At 34.3% G+C, this 19,950-nt stretch overlaps 7 protein-coding genes across 7 annotated transcripts; 2 read left to right on the plus strand and 5 right to left on the minus strand.

The window, feature by feature from the left end:
* Positions 1-255: 255 nt before the first annotated feature.
* LOAG_01449 (hypothetical protein) lies at positions 256-2,375 on the minus strand (the record flags this gene model as incomplete). Its single annotated transcript, XM_003136988.1, has 4 exons — positions 256-360; positions 492-516; positions 1,231-1,330; positions 2,207-2,375. The coding sequence occupies 4 exons, from the start codon at positions 2,373-2,375 to the stop codon at positions 256-258; spliced, it is 399 nt and encodes a 132-aa protein (XP_003137036.1).
* Positions 2,376-2,959: 584 nt separating this feature from the next.
* On the minus strand, positions 2,960-4,264 carry LOAG_01450 (fatty acid retinoid binding protein; the record flags this gene model as incomplete). The annotated part of the gene is made up of 5 exons (XM_003136989.1): positions 2,960-3,057; positions 3,170-3,341; positions 3,455-3,556; positions 3,702-3,841; positions 4,183-4,264. 5 exons carry the CDS (start codon positions 4,262-4,264, stop codon positions 2,960-2,962), a joined length of 594 nt encoding a protein of 197 aa, XP_003137037.1.
* Positions 4,265-5,280: 1,016 nt separating this feature from the next.
* Positions 5,281-6,361, minus strand: LOAG_01451 (hypothetical protein; the record flags this gene model as incomplete). The annotated part of the gene is made up of 4 exons (XM_003136990.2): positions 5,281-5,546; positions 5,622-5,787; positions 5,890-5,991; positions 6,275-6,361. The coding sequence occupies 4 exons, from the start codon at positions 6,359-6,361 to the stop codon at positions 5,281-5,283; spliced, it is 621 nt and encodes a 206-aa protein (XP_003137038.2).
* Positions 6,362-7,307: 946 nt separating this feature from the next.
* LOAG_01452 (myosin regulatory light chain) lies at positions 7,308-10,252 on the plus strand. Its single transcript, XM_020445753.1, has 6 exons — positions 7,308-7,526; positions 8,231-8,346; positions 8,664-8,751; positions 8,850-8,968; positions 9,204-9,314; positions 9,792-10,252. Exons 2-6 carry the CDS (start codon positions 8,257-8,259, stop codon positions 9,897-9,899), a joined length of 516 nt encoding a protein of 171 aa, XP_020303824.1. The 5' UTR covers positions 7,308-7,526; positions 8,231-8,256; the 3' UTR covers positions 9,900-10,252.
* A 1,601-nt stretch (positions 10,253-11,853) lies between these two features.
* On the minus strand, positions 11,854-12,566 carry LOAG_01453 (hypothetical protein; the record flags this gene model as incomplete). The annotated part of the gene is given in 4 exon segments (XM_003136992.1): positions 11,854-11,982; positions 12,043-12,155; positions 12,167-12,207; positions 12,466-12,566. 4 exon segments carry the CDS (start codon positions 12,564-12,566, stop codon positions 11,854-11,856), a joined length of 384 nt encoding a protein of 127 aa, XP_003137040.1.
* Positions 12,567-13,990: 1,424 nt separating this feature from the next.
* Positions 13,991-14,736, plus strand: LOAG_01454 (hypothetical protein). Its single transcript, XM_003136993.2, has 2 exons — positions 13,991-14,370; positions 14,566-14,736. Exons 1-2 carry the CDS (start codon positions 14,100-14,102, stop codon positions 14,712-14,714), a joined length of 420 nt encoding a protein of 139 aa, XP_003137041.1. The 5' UTR covers positions 13,991-14,099; the 3' UTR covers positions 14,715-14,736.
* A 3,003-nt stretch (positions 14,737-17,739) lies between these two features.
* On the minus strand, positions 17,740-18,576 carry LOAG_01455 (hypothetical protein; the record flags this gene model as incomplete). The annotated part of the gene is made up of 3 exons (XM_003136994.1): positions 17,740-17,864; positions 17,908-17,990; positions 18,467-18,576. 3 exons carry the CDS (start codon positions 18,574-18,576, stop codon positions 17,740-17,742), a joined length of 318 nt encoding a protein of 105 aa, XP_003137042.1.
* Between the last annotated feature and the right edge of the window lie 1,374 nt (positions 18,577-19,950).

The following is a 19,950-nucleotide window of genomic DNA, read 5'->3' on the forward strand; positions in this document are numbered from 1 at the left end:
TTGACCAAACTTAAAGTTAAGGATATTTATTGAAATTCCAGCAATCATGAATGCAAAGTGGTGAAGTCAGGTGACATTCTATCTCTTATCGATTATTCAGTCATCGATAAAAGTATTTTGTTCCAAGGAATTCGAGTCAAAGGACCAAATTTACCAACCCAAAAAGTAAACATTCCATACCAGTTCTATTTCGAATTAACCCTCGCGTTTTTGAATTTTGCTGCCAGCAGAAAAGTGGAGAGATCAAATTCGTTATTAGGTGGCAACGAAGATGTTGTCAGATTGATCTTCGTGGAAGGGCGGGGATTGTGGGGGATGTGAACAAATTTTGTCTGTTGTTGCGAGTCTTGTCAATTGTTGCTAAAATACCAAAAGGCAAAAGTCAGCTTAAGAGTGTGGATGAAGTAAATGTTGTCGATAATGTGTAAAATTGATGGATAAATTGAAACAAATTTAAGCAATGCATGTCAAATTTGACAATTAAATAATACTGTTGATTCGCAAAGGTCATACTCCCTATAAACAACGTCACTGATAGATAATGTTGACAGGAAAGGATTGGGTAACAAGTCTTAATGTTAACATGGTTAAGAACGGATAGTAGAGTAGTTATTATATGTTACTATTATATTTTAGGATAAATCTACAAATTAGAATAGGGACAGATCACAAGATTTCAGGATTTATGAACTGAAGTTTGGCGGTTGTGAGAAAGGTGCCAAAAAATTTTGAGTAACATTTAGAGATGATTGGGAGGAACAGAATCCGCTGATATACAAGGGAAATTCCCCAGTGACTTTTAGATCACGAGAAAAAATCCAAACTCTGAGGTTTCAGAACATTGCTTTGTGGGAGCATCCAACTGTGAAAATGGAAAAAACGTTCAACATTCATTTTTTTAAAGGAAGCGAAGACTTGTGTGCTTTTATATTACAAAACAAAAGAATTATTCATTGATTGAAAAATTAAGAATTTATAAATTTAAATGAATCACAAGAGCTGTTCTGATTTCCAGTTGATATATTTCCATCTTTGCCTGGGATCTTCTATCACCTTTATCGGTTAAGCGTTTAATTTTTTCCTCAAAAATATCTTTCAACAACATGTGAATTCTAACTGAACCGAAATTTAGACATCGTTGAGGCTTATTGCATCATAGTTGCAAGGGGCCATATGGATAAATAGATCACTGTGTTCTGGACGAAAAAATAGTTCATTTCGTTTACATACCAGTAATAAATTGTCATCCAGTAGTAATCAGTAGTAACCAGTCGTACTCTTTGAAATGAGGCTTTTTGCTTATTGCGACCTATTGCCTGGCCTCGCCTGGCTAAATTTATTTATAAATTTTCTGATGCTAAAAATCGAACTTTCCTCAGTGATTTCCAGTTCTCCAAATCAACTCATTTGGTACTTTATACAAATGCTCGGTAATTTCAAAAGAATTCCTATTCCCAGTGTATTTTTTTAATTTGCGATCATTTCATGATTTTTGAATTTCGGTTTTCCATAAAATAATTGGAAAGTCGAAAATTTGCAGTATATTTCAATCAATAGTTGGTGGAAAAATGCAAATCATTTTCTCTATTTCCCTCCATGAAATGTGTAAAAATTTCTTGATGAACATTGACTTATTGAGAATATTATTTTGGACATTAAATATTCTGATCTAAAATTAGTGAAGAAAGGCGATAAAATCTTGTTTTAATTCAGACCAACGTCGGTCCATTTCAAACCGGATGGGCTAGTATCTTTTGACATTAGCGATAATGAGAAGTTGTGCTATTTAAATCATAGATCTGAAACTCAGGAAGATAGAAATATGAAACAATGAGGAAAAGATACCGAGAAGCAGTATGTGGCATATGTTCGTTCTGTATTTATGTATATCAGTACAGGTCAATAAGGACACAAATAAGAGGTGCAGAAGTCACTGTAGATTTACTTAAACAATAGGAAATGCTCCCTTTATCATTTGCACGAGATGATCACTATTCATTTATTGTCATTATTTTATGAAATCCCGGGTGAAATCGGTGTAAATAGTAATAGTCGGGTAGTGTTAGGACACAGACAGAAGACGACAACATGTTTTCGGTAACTGCAATCATCAAAAATAGCTAGTTCAAATCAATATTTATGAATTACTGAGATGAATTAATGGAAGAATTTGGCGTTATGTACTTTCTTCAAAACGTCCACATACTGTTGTTACTGGAGTGTGATAGTTCACTTCGAAATGACCATGCATTCCAGGTCATTTTGGTGATCTTCAACCCGATATTCTTTTCTTTGTTCAACAGCTTATCCTTGCATTCTTCTTTTGTCCATTTATATTCCTTATAAATATGTGATAGAAATTTCGTGTCAATCATTACAAAAGATTACAAATTTCATACTAATATGGTGACCCATTCCATGTTACCTTTAAGTCAAAAAACCAGGACTGGAAAAAACGAAAATGTACCGAAAAGGAAAAACATTCATTAATCAAACAAATTGAAATTATTGTGAAGAATAAAGTTGAAATGGAGATATTTATAAAGAAAACTCTCAAATAAATGAAATGAAGGGAAATCTGATAAAATCATAAGCCACTTGATGATGAATCATCACCACAGACCATAAATAATTTCTTGTATAATGAAAGCGATAGTAAAAAAGACAGACGAAGTTCTTCTCTTATAAAATTGCATCTTATACGCTTAATAGAAATGATAAAGCCAGACAAATCGAAGAGAAAAAGACCGCATGAAAATTGATTATGGAAGACTTTTGTTTTCCAATTTGTGGAGCTATTGATTCTACCAAAACTTACAATGATAATAATCTCACTAGCATATAAGTTTCATCAAAGAAGAAAGTTTATTTTACGTCTTTTCTTTTTCAAGTGGATTGAAATGACATATTTTAAAAAAAAAGGAGAGACGGCAAATATATCAGTCAGACGCGCTGCAAGTTACTGCTTTGGATTAATCATTCTATCCGCCCGGTTGAATGCTCTTTTTACGTCGGTACTGTCGAATACACGTCTCACGTAATCCCGAAATCGTGGATCTAAAAAAGTGACGAATGAACCGTTGTTTGTTATAGAAAATACTTTTCAACAATGATTATGTCTCCTGTTTCCATCAAAGCTTTCTTTCCTATAAATGGAATGATAATATACTTCTAATTAGTTGTGCTATTTCCGGAAATGCTGTTTTTAGGTCATTTTTTGCTGCCTCACTCAGTTGGTCATATATTTTAAATGTTTCATTCACGAATGATTTCATTTTCATGAACGTTCCTTTCGGTGCTGTTTGTGGATTTGTGAACAGTGCAATATACTTGTCGCTAACCTGAAATAAGAATACTATTATTTTGAACTTTAATTTTATGTCACACACACTTTTGACGCACTGAAAATGTTGATGTTCACAAATTTAGTTTAATTACACAAACAAAAACTAACTTTTTTAGTGAAACCTTTGCTTTCTGGCTTTAAATGTTCAATTTTGTGTGACAAATAGTTCTGCACACCCATTACTTTCTGATAAGCATTCTCACTTTTTTTCTGCAAAAACGAAATTCGTAAATTTCATAAAGTTGTTGCGATATGATGAATTATTATATTGCATGAAGAAGGAGCTGATGGACAAATAAACAGAAAGGGAAAAATAAAGAGATGTGAGCTTTTTGGAAAATCTATAAAAGCTAACTTTCAAGCCCTCCAGGAACTCCTTTTCGGTATCAGCTGTTAACCGGCTTCGAGAAATGTTTTTAGTTAGTTCTAAAAGCGCACTTCGATCCGTGTCATTCAGATCGCCGAAAAATGTCAACAAGCTGGATGGAATAAATTCTGAAATTTTCCACAAAAATTTCTTGAAGCATTATGCATTTCTTTACTAATAGGATGATCAACCTTTCCCCCATATCTCCGGTGATGACGGCACCAGAAACGAAAAATGATTGAATGTTACTGACACATTCCGTTTAATCAATTTATCAGTTCGATTCTCAGCATCTTCAGCGACTTTTAACTTGCTTGAAGATTCCAGAAATAAATTTCATCAAACAGCGACACAACCACATCTGTAGGTTGAAAGGTTCCGGATCGAACTTTGTGAAAAATAACTTTAAATATTGAAACCATCTAATTAAACACTTGAGAAATCAAAAATTTTTGATCACAAATCTAACCGAGTAATTCGATAGCCAAAGAAGTAATATCGGTTCGATTGGATGCAAGCTTACCAGCCGGTCTAGATGTCGATAATTTCATGCAGCTCAACAGTATCAGAGATATCACGTAATAACACCGTAACATTCCGTCAAATTATTGAAAAAATTTGTAGAGTTAGAGGTTCGATGAATTCAGGAAATTACCAGTTAAGTAAATCAAAGAAGGCAATTACCAGAGCGGTTCTAGGAAGTCATACAATGGATAGCAGGCGTAGTAATAGCAGGAGGAATTGGAGCACGGGAAATCAGAGAGAGGAACGGATGGTTCTTTTGATTGCCTGCAAAATGAATCCCAAAATCGTGAATTTTTTCTAGATAGGAACACAATTTACTCTTAATGCCTGGCTGAAGGATTGCTTTTGAACTAGCCGCTGATCGAATGTGGCTTTCAGAATTTTAGTCTGCTGGTGCCGAACAACTCGTTTCCAAATGGTGATATATTAGTGGCTATTGTTCCTTTTTAATATACTTTAGTTCAAATTATGAGCCGCGATAATTTAAAAGTTGATGAACTGATCGGAAATAAAAGTAGCACTAGAATGACTGGTAAATTTCGAATCACTGATCGAGCTACAGTTGCAACTACGGACAATTACCGCCATCATTTCAACTTACACTACCTTTCCCTTTTAGCTGCTTATTAGACTTTTTAATAGTCACAGTTGTCCAAGTGCAACTCACAGTTTTTTTTCATAATACATTTATCGCGTGACTCAAACTATATGAAAAAATTAAAATCGACACGACACTTTCGAGAAGTAATATCATATCACGAGAGATTAATACTAGTCTAATAAAAGTGGAGATATTCTTGAAATGTATTTGGCAATCGCAAGTCATTGCAAGTCAAATATTGTATCACCTTTGAAAACACGGGACCGAAATGGAAACAAACAACAAAACTAATTTCTGCAGAAGTTAGTGGAATTTTAAACCAGAAGAGTATTTTCCGATAATACTAAGTTCTTTAGGCTATCACACTAATCTCACCAGTTAATTCACATCTCATTGATAATACGGGAAAACATTTTGGAAATCACACAGAGAAAGTTTTATTCATTTGTTTCCCACAACTTTTTTGATGGACAACACTTCTTCATTACCATTTGATGGATACATAGTGGTTGTTACTGATTTTTCCTTCTCAAAGCCAGTGTTATCATCTGAATCAAAATCCCCAGGGTTTTTAGGCCCGATCAGTTGTGGACTGGGAAAATCTCCTGGATCACCTTTATTGTGATCAACGGTCGGAGCTAGAGTCGATGTTCTGGAGATCAAATCCAATTCAGCCAACTTCCGCAACATTAAACGAGTAATATCACCTGAAAATGATGAGTACAGTTACATAAACATATTCTAAGAACGAGATGCAATGTGGGAAAGTCGAAGAGTATTACTTGTAACGTATGATCCAATGATAGGAAAAGCTTTGAGAATATCATTCTGAATTGGTTTTGATAGTCCATCAAACATGTCTACAACCTCTTTTCCAAATCCCTTCAACGCTTCAAGAATATTCATTAATCCATCTTGACTGAAAGCTGCCAAAAATCGTCGCAGTAACTGTAAATCTTCAAATGTAAGGAAAAATTGTCTAATTTCTTTAAAATTTTTAGAATTGCAAACAAAGTTTATGAAAGTCATATCAAAATTTCGAAAAATTACATTTTCAATGAAGCGCCGACTTTCCGGTTGCATAGCATCCAATTTTGTATTGATTACATCCCTCAGACCAGTCAGCTTGCCGAAAAGTTCTCCTGCTTCATTCTGAAATTACAGTTTAGTTTACAGAAATGGTAGTCCCACAAACTGTTTTTGTGGTGTTATACAAAAGATAATCTCGGAATTTACAATTATTATTTACAATTGACAATTGTGACTTGGTCTCAGGAAGAAATTGGAATGGAAGTACTGTAGCACATTTTCGATTTTTGTTTAGGGAGTTAGGGATGAACAAATTTCGATTCCTCCAACGCTATTTAAAAAATTTTTGCAGGGATGTTATGGTGAAAAATGAAAGTATTGCCTTTAGACCATCCAAAAATTGAACATCTGTAAGTGAGAAGTTTGAAGCACTTGTTTTGGCGAATTTTTTTAGTTGTGCTTTTTCTTCCTCATTCAAGTTAGTATAGAACATCTTTAATTCGTGTTGTACGGACTCTGCAAAAATACGTTGTAACTGATATGTTACTCGAACTTAAACGAGAGATCGTAGGAGCACAAAGATCTGCTCAAGCAAATCTTGAAATTATCGGTTGATTTTTTCGGCTTAAATGTTCTGTGGTAAAGTCTAACAGGAATATTAATTTTGTACTTCTGAAAAATTTTCATTCTAACAAAAAATTTGTCGCAAATTGATAATAGCAGGAAAACTTATCTTCGTGAGTGTTGTTGGTCTTAGCGAGACGATTTGTATCTGCTGGGATGCCGTGAACTTCCAATGCTATCTTGGATACGCAGAAAAGAACGCCGATGAAATTTTCCACGACCATAATGGATAATCACTTCCAACAATTCCCTTAAACAATCTCAAAAATGTTTAGAAATTTTGAGCTCGAGGCGTTTGACATTTGTGGGCATGATTTTTGGTTGGTTGATCCAGTAACTTCTAGAGTTCGAAAATACCCAAAATTTTCGATTTCATCGGATTGACTTTCCGAAGATCAAAGACCTCAAAACCACTCTGAAGATATGACCTCAAATCAAGATCTCAAAACTTAAGACTTTCCTGACTTCAAAGCTGTCCATGTGTTCATGTGTTGCAATAAACGTAAGGACTAAGATACAATTATATTTTGTTCTGGAAATTAAGCAATGAAACAGGAAATTCTGCAAATCAATTGAAAATCAACTAGTTTCACATTGATTATGTAACTTTGAGATCGGCGTTAAGTAAGATTAAAAACAATTGCTCCTGAACAGCTGTTATCTATCACCGTCTCACTGTTTATTCTCTACTCCTTCCTTCCAGAAGCCCTCAAGTAATTTATGGGCACATGTAGGTTAAGGAGTACTTTTTGTCAAGGAGTAATTTGTGAATGAAATATGATGACATTATCACTAATTTAAAGCTGCTTGTACCATTTATTTATTTTTTTCCGTTCTTCTTTCAGGAGCACTTATTTGTCAGGCATTTATTTGCTGTCCGATAAAATTCTTCTGGAGCAGCGCAAAAGTGATATGAAGGCTTCCATATCTCCGCTTGAAAAGACTTCCATCGTAGTTCTCTAAAACCTTGCTCAAAGTTCGTATATTATCGATTATTGGTCGCTTTTACGGTTTGATCGGCTACGAAAGAGCAGGTTATTTACAGATCAACAAATAGTCACCAGTGCTAATCTGCTTGTCGCATTTTCTGGCCTCTCCAATTTATAAATATACTGGGAACAATTCTATTTGAGATGTCGCGGAATCTCTTCTCTCGTCATTACTTCCCCGCTATATGCTTCAAATACACTTTCTAAGCTCACCTTATCACAGACTCTGCTAAGTAACACCAACTTCTATCTTGTCAATGTGGAACTTCGAAATTTCATACTGGGTGCACATCATTCATTGTTATTTGCATTTGATAACAGGTCGGGGTGCGGTGGAGGGTCTGTTATTTTGTGCTTTGGATGGGGGGCGCATTTGCCTCTGCACCTTTATTGCACTGTATTCAATGAATGGTCATTAATAATAAAAATTAACACATGTCATTTTCTGTTCTGTGCCATAGCCTGCCTTCTATTGATAATGAATATGAAGTCATTTGTCAAATTTTGAAATTTATTTTCTATCAGAATTTCGGATTTAATGTTTCTCTTCAGTTGCTAATGTCATACATAATTAAATGAATACCACTGGTAGTCCTGGAATGCTGTGTTGTCGGTCTTGTATGCCATCATCCCTTTGGAATGTTATCCTGTTTAACTTCTTGACCTCACTGTGCGTTTGTGAAACTTATGTATTTCATGTGATACATTTAATGTATGATATCGATCACTTAGAGATGTTCCATTTGCAGTCAACTGCCTACGCTATACATCTGTCATGGCATCCAGGAAGACGCTGAATCGACGACCTCGTCCGCAACGAGCAACCAGTAATGTCTTTGCTATGTTCGACCAAGCTCAAATACAGGTCACTTCTAGCTTATGGTAATGTCGGTTGAAAGGTATAGGCTGTTAGGATTTTACTTCCACATAAAATAATAGTAAATTTTGTTGACCATTGGTTTCTCTTTTTATGTTATCTCTTTTTCGAATCCCACTGTATGCAGCTAACAATTTGCAACTTTCTTTAAGATTTGCGTAAACATATTTCTATTTCTCCTAACTCATTAACTGGAATTAGTATGTAGCATTCAATATTTCTTTCTAACGTCGTTACTTCTTTACAGCTGTAAAGTTTTATATTTAACGTGTTGAATGATTAAATTCTCATCCATGAAGTTTCAGGAATTTAAAGAGGCTTTTAATATGATCGATCAGAATCGTGATGGTTTCATAGACGTTCAAGATTTGCAGGATATGTTTGCATCGTTAGGTTCGTGCTATTAAGTAAATATATGGATGCCATTCTCGAAACATATCTTGTTGTATGCTTTACCCACATTAATTGGTAAGCGGGAAGTTTGTTTGCAGGGAAAGAAGTAAATGAGGAATTTTTGGAAAAAATGATCAGTGAAGCCCCAGGACCAATCAATTTCACCATGTTCCTTACATTATTTGGCGAGAAATTGACTGGAACGGATCCAGAAGAGGTTACAGTTCACAAACATTGGTCTGTTTGTTTGTGGACCATTCATCCCATACCAATATCTGGGTTGACCTATTTTCATTGTGCCAATTTGTTTTGGTTAGAAGATATCGCAACGCAATACATTTACACCGACTATTATCTTGCTGTTTGAAGAATGGTAGAATTTAACCTTCAGCATCTAACACTTGAATATAAATATCTCTTAGTTACTAGCTATCGGGATAATTTTTATGTAGGTTATCAAAAACGCATTTCAATGTTTTGACGTAGATAATAGTGGTTTTCTGAACGAAGATCGTCTTCGGGAACTGCTAACTACAATGGGTGATCGCTACACCGATGAGCAGGTAATTCTTAACATATATTTAACCTCTTGTTTTGAGATTTCATAGAAGTTGCTGAGGAGCACGTCCCGCATTATTGACTACTTTTGTCGGAAATTGTATATTTTTGAAGTGTCAAGTCGTCTTTTGCATTCTAGTAATTTTCGGGGCATATTTTTTGTCCCGAGGTTTCTTTCATTATTTTCTCTATCCATAGCAGTTGCATTTAGCAGAAAAGACACTTTGCAGGAAAACTACTTTAGAAAATAAAAACTTGTTTATGATTAGTCACATTCATGATATGAGAATGAAGTCACATTTAATGCTTCCTGTGATAACAATTTCCAAACAGTAGCTTTTTACAATGAAAACTGTATTATTGTTCAGCATTTTCATCCCCCAAATACATGTCCATTTAATGAACAACATTTACTGACAAGAGTTTTCATTGAATCACATTTATGTTATTCTGCTATAGTTTCTGCAGGAGCAAGATTACAGGTTGATGAACTGTTTCGCGATGCGCCGATCAGAAACGGTATGTTTGATTACGTCGAATTTACTCGAATGCTTAAGCACGGTACGAAAGATAAAGATGATGCTAACTAAGAACTATTATGCAAGATTCCGTTTTTTTTTTTCGCGTAGTATCTCATTGTGAACCAATTATTTCCGTACGATTATTTTATTATATCATCTCCTGCCTTTCACTGCTTTTTCTTTATGGATACTGATAACTCGTTTTACACCATCTTTAAATATTCCTAGAACAATCTAGTGAGAGAGTGTAATCATTAGATAAATATAAGGTATGAAATGTAATACTACAACGATATTTCGATTTGATATTATTTGTCTGCTCATTGGAAGAATGGAAACATAGTTTTACACTTTCTTTTGCGCATTGTTGTATTAATGTCGGATGTTCTTAATTTTATAGTTGATGCAAAAAGTTACCGCCTTATATCTTGCATTTTAAAAGATTGTGAATATTTAGCAAAGAATGCTAAGAAAATCTTTCCAATTATTATATACTAATTAGTGCAATATATCTCAGTCTACTGGAGTCCAAGTTCTAGAGTTCGTGTTTTATTTTTGTGTGATCCATATATTTCATAAACATTGCACGTTATACCAACTTTTTCAGTAAATAAAAATTAGGAAATAATTTAAGACCAGTCGACTGGGATTCAAAAATTGGATTGGGTTTTGAATAAAGGTCGTGCCTTGGTTTAATTGAGATTATGAGAATCTATAAGAAATGATTTGAGGTATGATTTTCACTCTGTCTAAAAAATGATAATTGGCTGTCATGGCTGGTTTTCAATCAAGCCTCTGTTTACAATTTACAATCTGTTCCTATTGAACAGCACAATTCATGCCTTTATCAGTTTAATGCAAAACCAAAGCTTAATCTGAAATTTTGTAGTTGGCAGAAAAATAGTTCTAAACTGACGAATTCTTCCTTCGATATAAGAAAACTTTGTAGTGTGAAAAAATTAAATCCTATTTAAATGTTTCTTTTTTTTTTTTTTTTTGTTGGACAAAGTAAAGAGAAAAAAGACACTGAGAAGATGGATAGTTCCCATTTAGCCCAGAAAAACTGAGCAAGAAAAATCTCCATTTAAAAATACCATTAAGCAGTTAGTTAAACCATATTCCCGGCTGCTAAAATACGTTTTATCCTTAATGGATTTTCCATTAATTTGAATATATTTAACAATATACCTCGCACATCAATCCTTTTTTTGTTCATTGAAATCCAGGTTTGTCATTTTTTAGTGCATATTTCTCTTGTTGCTATGTTTGTCACTGTAGATATAGCGTAAAATTCCTTTCCATTAACTTGGTCAAGTGTACCACTGAGAGTGAAACTAAAGTTGAAAGTTAAGAGCCTGAAATGCATTAATAATTGCTAGATTTCTAACTATAAGTTAGTAATGTATGGAGGAGTGCAAAGAAATGCTTGCACTATTTTGACCCTCGCTCATTGATGTTAAATCCAGGCCGTATTCAGCTTCTCATTCTGCCTCCTCAGACTACCACTGAGGCTTTTAATTAAATTGCAATGTTTCCTGAAAATTTGCAAAATATTCTAATTACTCGCATTAACAATTACTTCGAACCAAATGAGTTGCAATGAAAAATGGCTCTGAAAGAGTTTCAAAAGTATAATATTTCACATTCCTTCTTATTGCTACTGTCCTTTCATCTTTCAAATACTTTTCATTATCATAGAAAGAGTCATCACATATGCCAAGCACACAACGAATGCGTAATAGTCAACGGGAAGAGAACGAAAAACAAACGGATCGATGTGTTATTCTGAGAGATGTATGCAGATATATATGTGTATGTGCATATATACATATATATATATGTATACGTGTATGTGTATGCGTATTTGTACTTTCCTTGTTCTGATTGGGGCAAAAGGACGATTTTTGTTCAGCCTATAAAGGCAGGAAAGAAGGGTAAAGAGAGAGGGAAATGATTGTCTGCCTTAATTTTTGAGGCCAAATACATTTAAACTTCAGTAGCCTATGCCCTGCATTGTCTCCTATCACTTTACCAATAGAATCTTGTTCCAAAAAGGAGACAGGTCTGTCTTCACCCAATTCTTTGCACTTATTTGCCAGTTAGTTGCAACTGCTATTTTCGCCGCTGTCCACTTCGATTTGGCCTCATTCATCTCAAAAGGGAAAAGTATTGTTATATTGACTTCAACCTATTCATCACATCAATAACAAACGGTACCGCCAATAATTGTGGTAAATGTCAATGACTCGAACTGTTCCATTTCAAAATCCTTCTGTGCCCTTTCACATAACATTTGTGTCACGTTCTGTTTCAGTATTACATTCTCTGCAATAAACCCGAAAATGACTTTTCCGCCAATGCTTTTGCGCTATCGTTCCTCAAACAGTAGACGTATTAAATTTCTAAGAGATGATCTCCAACGATCGAACAATTAATCCATATTTACCGCTTCTTAACGATACATGTCAACCTTACCTGGCTGAGAATGATTAAAAAAGCCTCATTCCTAGGCACACGATTACTATAAACGCAACTGTTTTAGCGTCTGAATAGCATTTGTAGTAAATATTGCTTGCCTGTAACTTCCGTGGATGTTTGCTTGAATAGCTCATTAGGCCTCTAAACTTTTTATGACTTCACTCGTTCGCTTTTACTAGCCTGACATGCACATGTCTCTCCCTTTCCTTTTCTCTTTCTCTCCCTCCTTGTCATATCCGTTCTTGCATAAATCTGCATCACTAGCAAATCTGTATCCGTAGAAATAATCCCGTCAAAAACCGGAAACCACTCTACTTTTCGGATTTCGTTAAAAGCTTCCCGTCTCATTTACTTACCTTTCCATTTCGGTCATATCAGAAATTCAGCTCATCAATTATTACTTTCGAATGTTTTTACAGTGTTGTGAACAGTGCCATGTGCATTGAGGTAGCATGGCATATTTTGCAATCGGTCGAGCTCTCCATAGTAACGGATGTTGAGGAAAATGGAAAGAGAGTAAGGTTTCGATTCAGTTAAGCTATCACTCCTTGCGGTGCTGTCATTAACTTCTGTTCATTACGTTTTTTCAAACATCGAGAAATTCCGGATTCCTTCTTTCCAAATTATTCACTCCATGAAGACTAAATAGTACCATCCGCAAATCGCAAATTTTCTGATCCATCCTGCTATTGATCTATTGATTAATAATTTCCTGTTAGGAAAACGAGATGTCGTCTGACTTATGATAGTATCAATTTAGTGATAAAGTATGCTATTATTGATTTTCTAACGAAGCGCCTATTTTCATAGTTTTCTCTAAATATATAAATATATGTCAGCAAAACATTATTAAAATGAAATGACAACAAAAAATATCGGCAAATCGCTTTGATTGAAACAGATTTTGCTATCTTCTTGAACAGCTTTTCATTAACATTTTCTGGAAATATGACTTGGAAGTGAATGAATGGCCTCCGTATTTATAATCATTATATACCAGCAACTTCTTATAATTTCCGAATTTATTTTACCTATTTATTTATTCTTCCGAGTCTTATAATTAAGGCCTAAAATTTTAGTCTGGTGATGGGTTCTTAGCCTGACCCATATTCGCTAGTTCAGATAGGCTAATCCCTACATTCTGTAAAATTTTTTAATATTTTTTTTCAGTTTTAGCGTTTACCTTTTATGCGTTCATTTACTACAATTTTTAGCATATTTAATGCTTGAAGAAGTCTTGTCATTTAATAATTTCATTTTTAAAATTACATTGTTGAAGACTTCCGTAGATCTTTTTATCACCTGTCAGCCTTTCTCTTTTCTTACAGTATTTAGAAAATGTTCAGCTGCTGAAATTTCAGTTTACAGCATTTTCTCTTCGACTGAGTTCAGTAAGATGATAAAAATAGGACAAACGGTTTTGATTCAGGTTTTTTTTTCTGGTAGAAATGTATGAAGATTATAAATGACAATCTTTGCTTAGATTTTCTGATAAAACTTTGGCAGAGTACGGGACCTGCTCATTTCATTGAAATTTGAAATTTATGGTATATAAATTCTAATTGGTGAAATTCAGAAAAAAAATTATATTTTGATTAAACTTATCGATTGAATTTGAGATATCGAAATTTGGATGTGTTCTTGATTAGCCGAGTTTGACTACTAAATTTTACATACACAATCTCTGCTTTTCCTTCGATTTTTTGAAGAATTGTGTGGTGAACTTTAACTTACTGGACAGTATCATTCTTCAGTTATTAAGGCATTCAAATTTTACATGAATAGCTGCAGATGGCTCCATCGTCATTGTCAACCACAATATTTGATCTTTCGAAGGAAGATCTCAGCTCAATTCTGCAAACTCTGCAACCAGCCATTGGTGCGGCAACGGCAAATTCGATGTCTGTTTGTGAACTTCGAGCCCGTATCACCGAATGGCTAATGCTAAATGATTTGTCAACAATGCATGATTTTAAGCATCTGGAAAACTCCAAACAATGGAAAGTACCAAACAGAGCTGACCACTGCATATCATGTGGCAAATACACGGTCACTTCCATCGGTAAGTTGCACGATTTCGAGTAATTAAAAATTTCCAAGGAAGTTCACAACGAGGTTATGCAGCCATTCCATCGCCCGAAAGTTCACGATACTGAGTGACTGCAGATCAAATTTAAATCAAATTCCTCTTCCAGAAATTAGAATTTTTTCAACAGTTATTATTATGCAGTTCAAATTCATATCTTATTCTTTTCAGGAAATGCCACAGCTACGAGTCCAATAATTGACCAGCCATTAACAAGTCGAGAATCGCTGGTGTTCGTTGGCAGGTCGACCAATTTACCTTCGTCTGTCCTACAGATCATAGATTTCACCAAACCACTGAATTCAAATGTCATTTTGTAAGTAATAGTTTTTCTTTTGAAAGAATGCAAACAAATTACTATTGAGATTAAATTTGAAATCTTATTTTCCTATCCAAATTTTCAAAATTTTTTAAATTTCCTCTTAGCTAATTTGGAACGCTCGAACGAAATTTAAAGTGCAGATACTAGCATCCGTATGTAGTTGAGGAGTTTCTAAAAAGCAGTTGCTTCACGCAACGTTACAGACGCTTTCACGTATCCAATTTGCATTCATTGTTAAAATTGCATTTCGTTTATGTTTTGGGAAAACGTCACACGATCGAAATGGCAACGAAGTAATGAATAAAAAGAAGCACGGTTATGAGTATGGGAAAGATCTATGCAATAAATATGCTCACTGTGCTTTTCCTAATTTCAACTGCTTTCCAAATGGCCAGGATGATTGGAGTGATATTCCTAATCCAACTACTGCTAATTTTTTGTGCTTTTCTTGTAAAAGTTAGTAATTTTTTCTACTCATTCTTTAATTTCATTGCTGGCTAATTTCAGGCTAGTTTGATGTTCGATAATTTCAATATTGCTAATATATCCCACCCATTAACTTTGACCAAAATTGTTTTGTCCTGTATATTTCGTTAAACTTTCGAGGGCACAAATTGTTAAAATGTATATTTATCGATCGATTTTCCGCTTTGTTACACTTTGATTTCGGTGAAACAATTTAAATCTTTGGCAGAGATGATGTGTATTAATTGATAGTGGTCAAGAAATCCTAATCCAGAGGTTACAATTCCTGCAAAAGGAATTCAGCCGTTGGCTCTCTATGTCCTACAAAAAATCCGGAAATTCCCTGTATCTATTGCTGGCAAAGCATGGGATCGAAAGAGAGAAATAACCGGATATTATACTATGACTGGAGAAAGGTAAATCGATCGATAATTATGTTTTAAAGCATTACACAGTATTTGAAAGTAATGGAGATTCTCGAGATATTTGTGATCTCTAAGTAATATATTCTTAATTATTGAAACTTGCAGTTTCGTATTAGTGTTTAGGAGCAAATTGTTTGTATCCAACTTTTGCAAGTATTAATTAGCGTTAATTACCAGTTGATGAATCATTTCGAGTACCTTCGAGTTTGGATGATGACTTCCTGCGAAAAAAAGGCCACGCAAAGAGAGCAGTTGCAATGCATTCACATAACATTGAATTCACTCATATGATTCTGTTTAATTGCTGTCTATCATAACAAAAAAGAAGAGCAGCCACTCTTCGTCGATTTTCGATTGAGGATTCTAACTTCGGCCGTGTTTTAAAATCTTGGAAGTTTGGAAATGACATCAATCGGGACTGGATGGATTATCAGTCCTGAACAAGGAGTATGTCATCAAATCATCACGTCATAAAAACTGAATGCTCAATGCAGAAAGGAATTTTAGTTTCTTATTCTCAGCAACATTACACTCATTGCCACCTTTGCTGGTCTGTAATTAACTTTCACCGAAGCTTAAGCTATTATATGTGTAGTAATTTTATCCACAAGTACATGTCCTTTCTGATCATTGTAGCGTTGTAAAGTTGCATTGTGATATCCTGAAAATTATTTGTGATCTCATATGATCAGTCTTTTTTTCGCGTCACTTGCGTTCCAATCAGTTACTCATTCATACTCAATTTTCGGTGGTCTCACTTGTACTACAAGATCTCAAAAAGAACGATGGTCTCAGGAACGAATCTAAGATACAGGTCGCTGCTGTTCATCGAGATATTTGCATATCCTGCAGAAGAATCGCTACCAGTGCTAACTGACTGCATAACAATGTCGAAGTTATTAAAAGAAGGTCCTAAATTCAAATTTACAAGAAGATTATAAGGAATTCCAATACATACGTGTGTTTTTAATATATGACAAATACTTCTAATATTCCAGTCTAACTAAGCATACGATCTAAGCTGGCGCTGAACGTTGAATTTGATTTTCGAATGTAGAAGATGGTATAAGGTCTGTTCGGACCTTATTTTGAACTTATGGTGGACATATTTTTTGAGGAGAAAAAGTACTTTACTTCAGAGATTTATTAGAGAATGTATATTTTATTATTTTCTTTGACTGCGAGTATTTGTACAAATACTCTGTTAATAGTTTAGGACTAAGTAACAGCGAAATGGCGAAGTAAAAGATCTGGACAATTCTCATAGACCGAATAGGCAATCTCTAAACTGGTATAAACTAATATGAAGCCAAGTTTACAATTACAATTGCCATTGTTAGTGGGAGTGATTACTGGTCGCAGTAATGATTTCTTGCAGCGTATGACGATTGTGATGTTCAACACAGTATTACAAACAAATGCAGCATGTCTGCAGAAAGTCGATTTGTTTGACTACTGAACTAGGTCTAGACTTAGGCCTGTTTAACTAGAGCTAATCACTATGAGGTACAATTGTGATTGAATTATCTCGAAATAATTGAGTGGCAGGACGAATAATAATAAATAATAGTAAGATGAATAATAATTATAATAGATAATCTAAAAATAATCAAGAATTTTCGTAAAATGATAACTGATAGACAATTCTTTATCAACCAACTGACCATCTTTAATGTCTTGCTTTTGCTTTTCCGATAGTCTCCTACTTATTTGAGATATTTTACGATAAATATTAATCTGTAAGAAATATTCCAGTATTTTGTATAGTTCAGTTTCACAGGTATAACATCGACATGTATCCATAATTACCGTCTATTTTCCGCATTCATAACAGAAAGCATTGGATCATTGATAGCACATGATTAGCGCTCTAATTTGTACGGTTAAAGTCTGAAATATTTAGTTCTAATTCTATTAAAAACAAATTTTAAGCAATAAAGAGTAAGGAACTGAGCAGCTTATGTCAAATTTATTCACTTGTATTTCATGTCTGCGAAATTTCTGGCGGCACAATTGACACAATTATTTGTTCCTAGTAACAAACACTTGTGTCGTCTTTGTCTTTTAGAACAGTTGATTGACTATTAGAGCTATCCTAATGTTCTCTTTGGAAACTTGAAAATCACTTCTCAGTCATCTCGGCGATCGATTAATACCATTTTGATGCATGTGATACGATGTTATCGTTTCCTGTATGGCTGTATGCATGTGATACGATGTTATCGTTTCCTCCAGGAAGAAGGAAGAGATCGAATTAGCTGGAAGTTGAAATGGAAAATTTTTGGGAAGTGAGCGACTTACTGAGCAAAATAAGTCGTTCATTGTGTATTTTGCATATTTTGCTCGATAAGCGAGACATTTCTGCCTCTTCTTTTATTGCTGTCCTGTTGATTGCTAAGTGAAAAGAAACGATGAATGAAAGAATTGTGCTAATGCTAACAAAATTAAAAGGACAGCAATAGGATGGCTTTACTTTTTGAAAAATGACGTGGATATATTCCAAAATTAGAGAGAGAAAGATATTTGATGGAGAAAAGATATTTTTTGAGAAAAGATATATAGAGAAAGATATTTTTTCATCGATTACAGTTTATAATTCTTCTTTGGATTCTAAAATAAGAATTTTCCAAAATTACTGTCAAATTTGGCTATTATCACTCCTACTCTTCAACAGAGACTATAACAGTAATGTTTGTAAACAATTAATTGTTTCCAGATAACTTCACTGACCACATGATTATTTTCAATTACGTCCTGCAAACTAATTAGGATTAGTATGAAAGTTGTCACCGTAATGTCAAAAAAAATTACCTGTATTAAGTAAATTATGCACAACGTATGGCAACATGAAAGAATGTACGGTGCTTGTACGAAAGCACTGAAATTTTCAGAACATTCAAGACATTTTGACGATTGTAAATTTGTGGTGCAGAAGTCACGTGACGGTCCTAACATGTATGTATCTGTCATTTGTTGCTAATCTGTAATCTTTAACTTCATCTCTTTAATACTACGTCATCATCTATCACAATTTGACTCACTTCAATTGTTCTGGAATGATCGGAAAAAAACCTGGAGATTTCAAGATGCAAAACAATAATGCAGAAGTAAATATACCTTAAACACAAAGAGCTTCAATTTCCGCCTCAACCACAAAGGGTAACCACTTTGCCATCCAATGAACCATAACCAATTTTATCATTTCTTCTGCTGCCAGGGAAAAAAATTCTTTTTGAAGCGACATTATTCACTATTAGCTCCCTTACACAGCTGCCTTCATTTTTTGCATTACGCAATGTAATAAATGTTGGAAGAGGTGGAAGTTGCAGAATAACTTGATCATTTCAAATCAAAACTTCACATTTTCATGATTATTATGGGTAGCATGGTAATACTTGTAATTATCGTGGAAGGAGAAAAAAGTCATCATAAGCAAAAGATAATATGGCAGCTTTGCTCCATTTACTCGACTTTCAGGCCTATGAATTTGCTGGCCATAACCATAGCCTCAATCATATAGCCAGTGTTTTGCTGCTTCTTGTCTTATTAACAAAGAAAGTTTATGACTAAAGCAGAGGCAATATTTATTCGTAGTTAACTTACGCAAACAAAAATTTGAGTTCGCAAGCAATCTTACAGAGACTCAACCCTCCTAGTCACTTGCGAATGCTGAATAGTGAGACAAAAAAAAGAAAAAACTTGCACCCTAAAATATAACTCAGAGGAAAGCTGTTCGAAGTAATGGCAAATTCATAGTAAAGCATATCGTAATCCACCAAATGCAGAATTTTCTGTAGCACGAAGAAAAGGCAAATAACAAAGAGAAATAAAAATTCTGTTGCGATGTATTGTGTGTCATCATTTCGGAGAGGACAACGATTAAATTGCAAATCAAATTTTACAATGCACAAATTAGTTTGTAAGCAGTAATTAAGTCAGCAGTAAGGATAATGAATCAACGAAAACTTGACCGTTATGAAAAGCAGAGAAAATAAGGCGTCTGGTGGCAGTAGAAAACTGATAGCCACAATATATCAAAACATTTGCAATTACATATTGGAAACGTATTGCAACATCAAAATAATCTTTACTGAATGTAAAACAAAGAAGGCGCTAATTATCTGAGCTAGTAAGAAAATAATAGTTGACAAAGAACCTTGTAATTAATTGAATTTGGTGTTTTTTGAAGACTAGTCTAAAATAACTTGAAGTAAATCTTAAAATCGAAATGGAATGAATCCATGAAAGAAATATGCAAAACTGCTTCGCAGAGAATGTGATCTTTAATATAAAAAGTTAAAGGTGCTTATTGTTGGACTATAAGCGATCAGTGCAACGAAGAAA

Source organism: Loa loa, assembly GCF_000183805.2.
Source record: "Loa loa unplaced genomic scaffold supercont3.15, whole genome shotgun sequence".
Classification (NCBI taxonomy): domain Eukaryota; kingdom Metazoa; phylum Nematoda; class Chromadorea; order Rhabditida; family Onchocercidae; genus Loa; species Loa loa.

What these genes read in the sequence shown, in the direction of transcription:
- LOAG_01452 (XM_020445753.1), top strand. Translation starts at nt 8,257, where the DNA reads ATGGCATCCAGGAAGACGCTGAATCGACGACCTCGTCCGCAACGAGCA. An exon ending in GGATATGTTTGCATCGTTAG is followed by an intron (nt 8,752 to 8,849) that starts GTTCGTGCTATT and finishes GTTTGTTTGCAG; the next exon opens with GGAAAGAAGTAAATGAGGAA. An exon ending in CTGGAACGGATCCAGAAGAG is followed by an intron (nt 8,969 to 9,203) that starts GTTACAGTTCAC and finishes ATTTTTATGTAG; the next exon opens with GTTATCAAAAACGCATTTCA.
- LOAG_01454 (XM_003136993.2), top strand. Translation starts at nt 14,100, where the DNA reads ATGGCTCCATCGTCATTGTCAACCACAATATTTGATCTTTCGAAGGAA. An exon ending in ATACACGGTCACTTCCATCG is followed by an intron (nt 14,371 to 14,565) that starts GTAAGTTGCACG and finishes TATTCTTTTCAG; the next exon opens with GAAATGCCACAGCTACGAGT.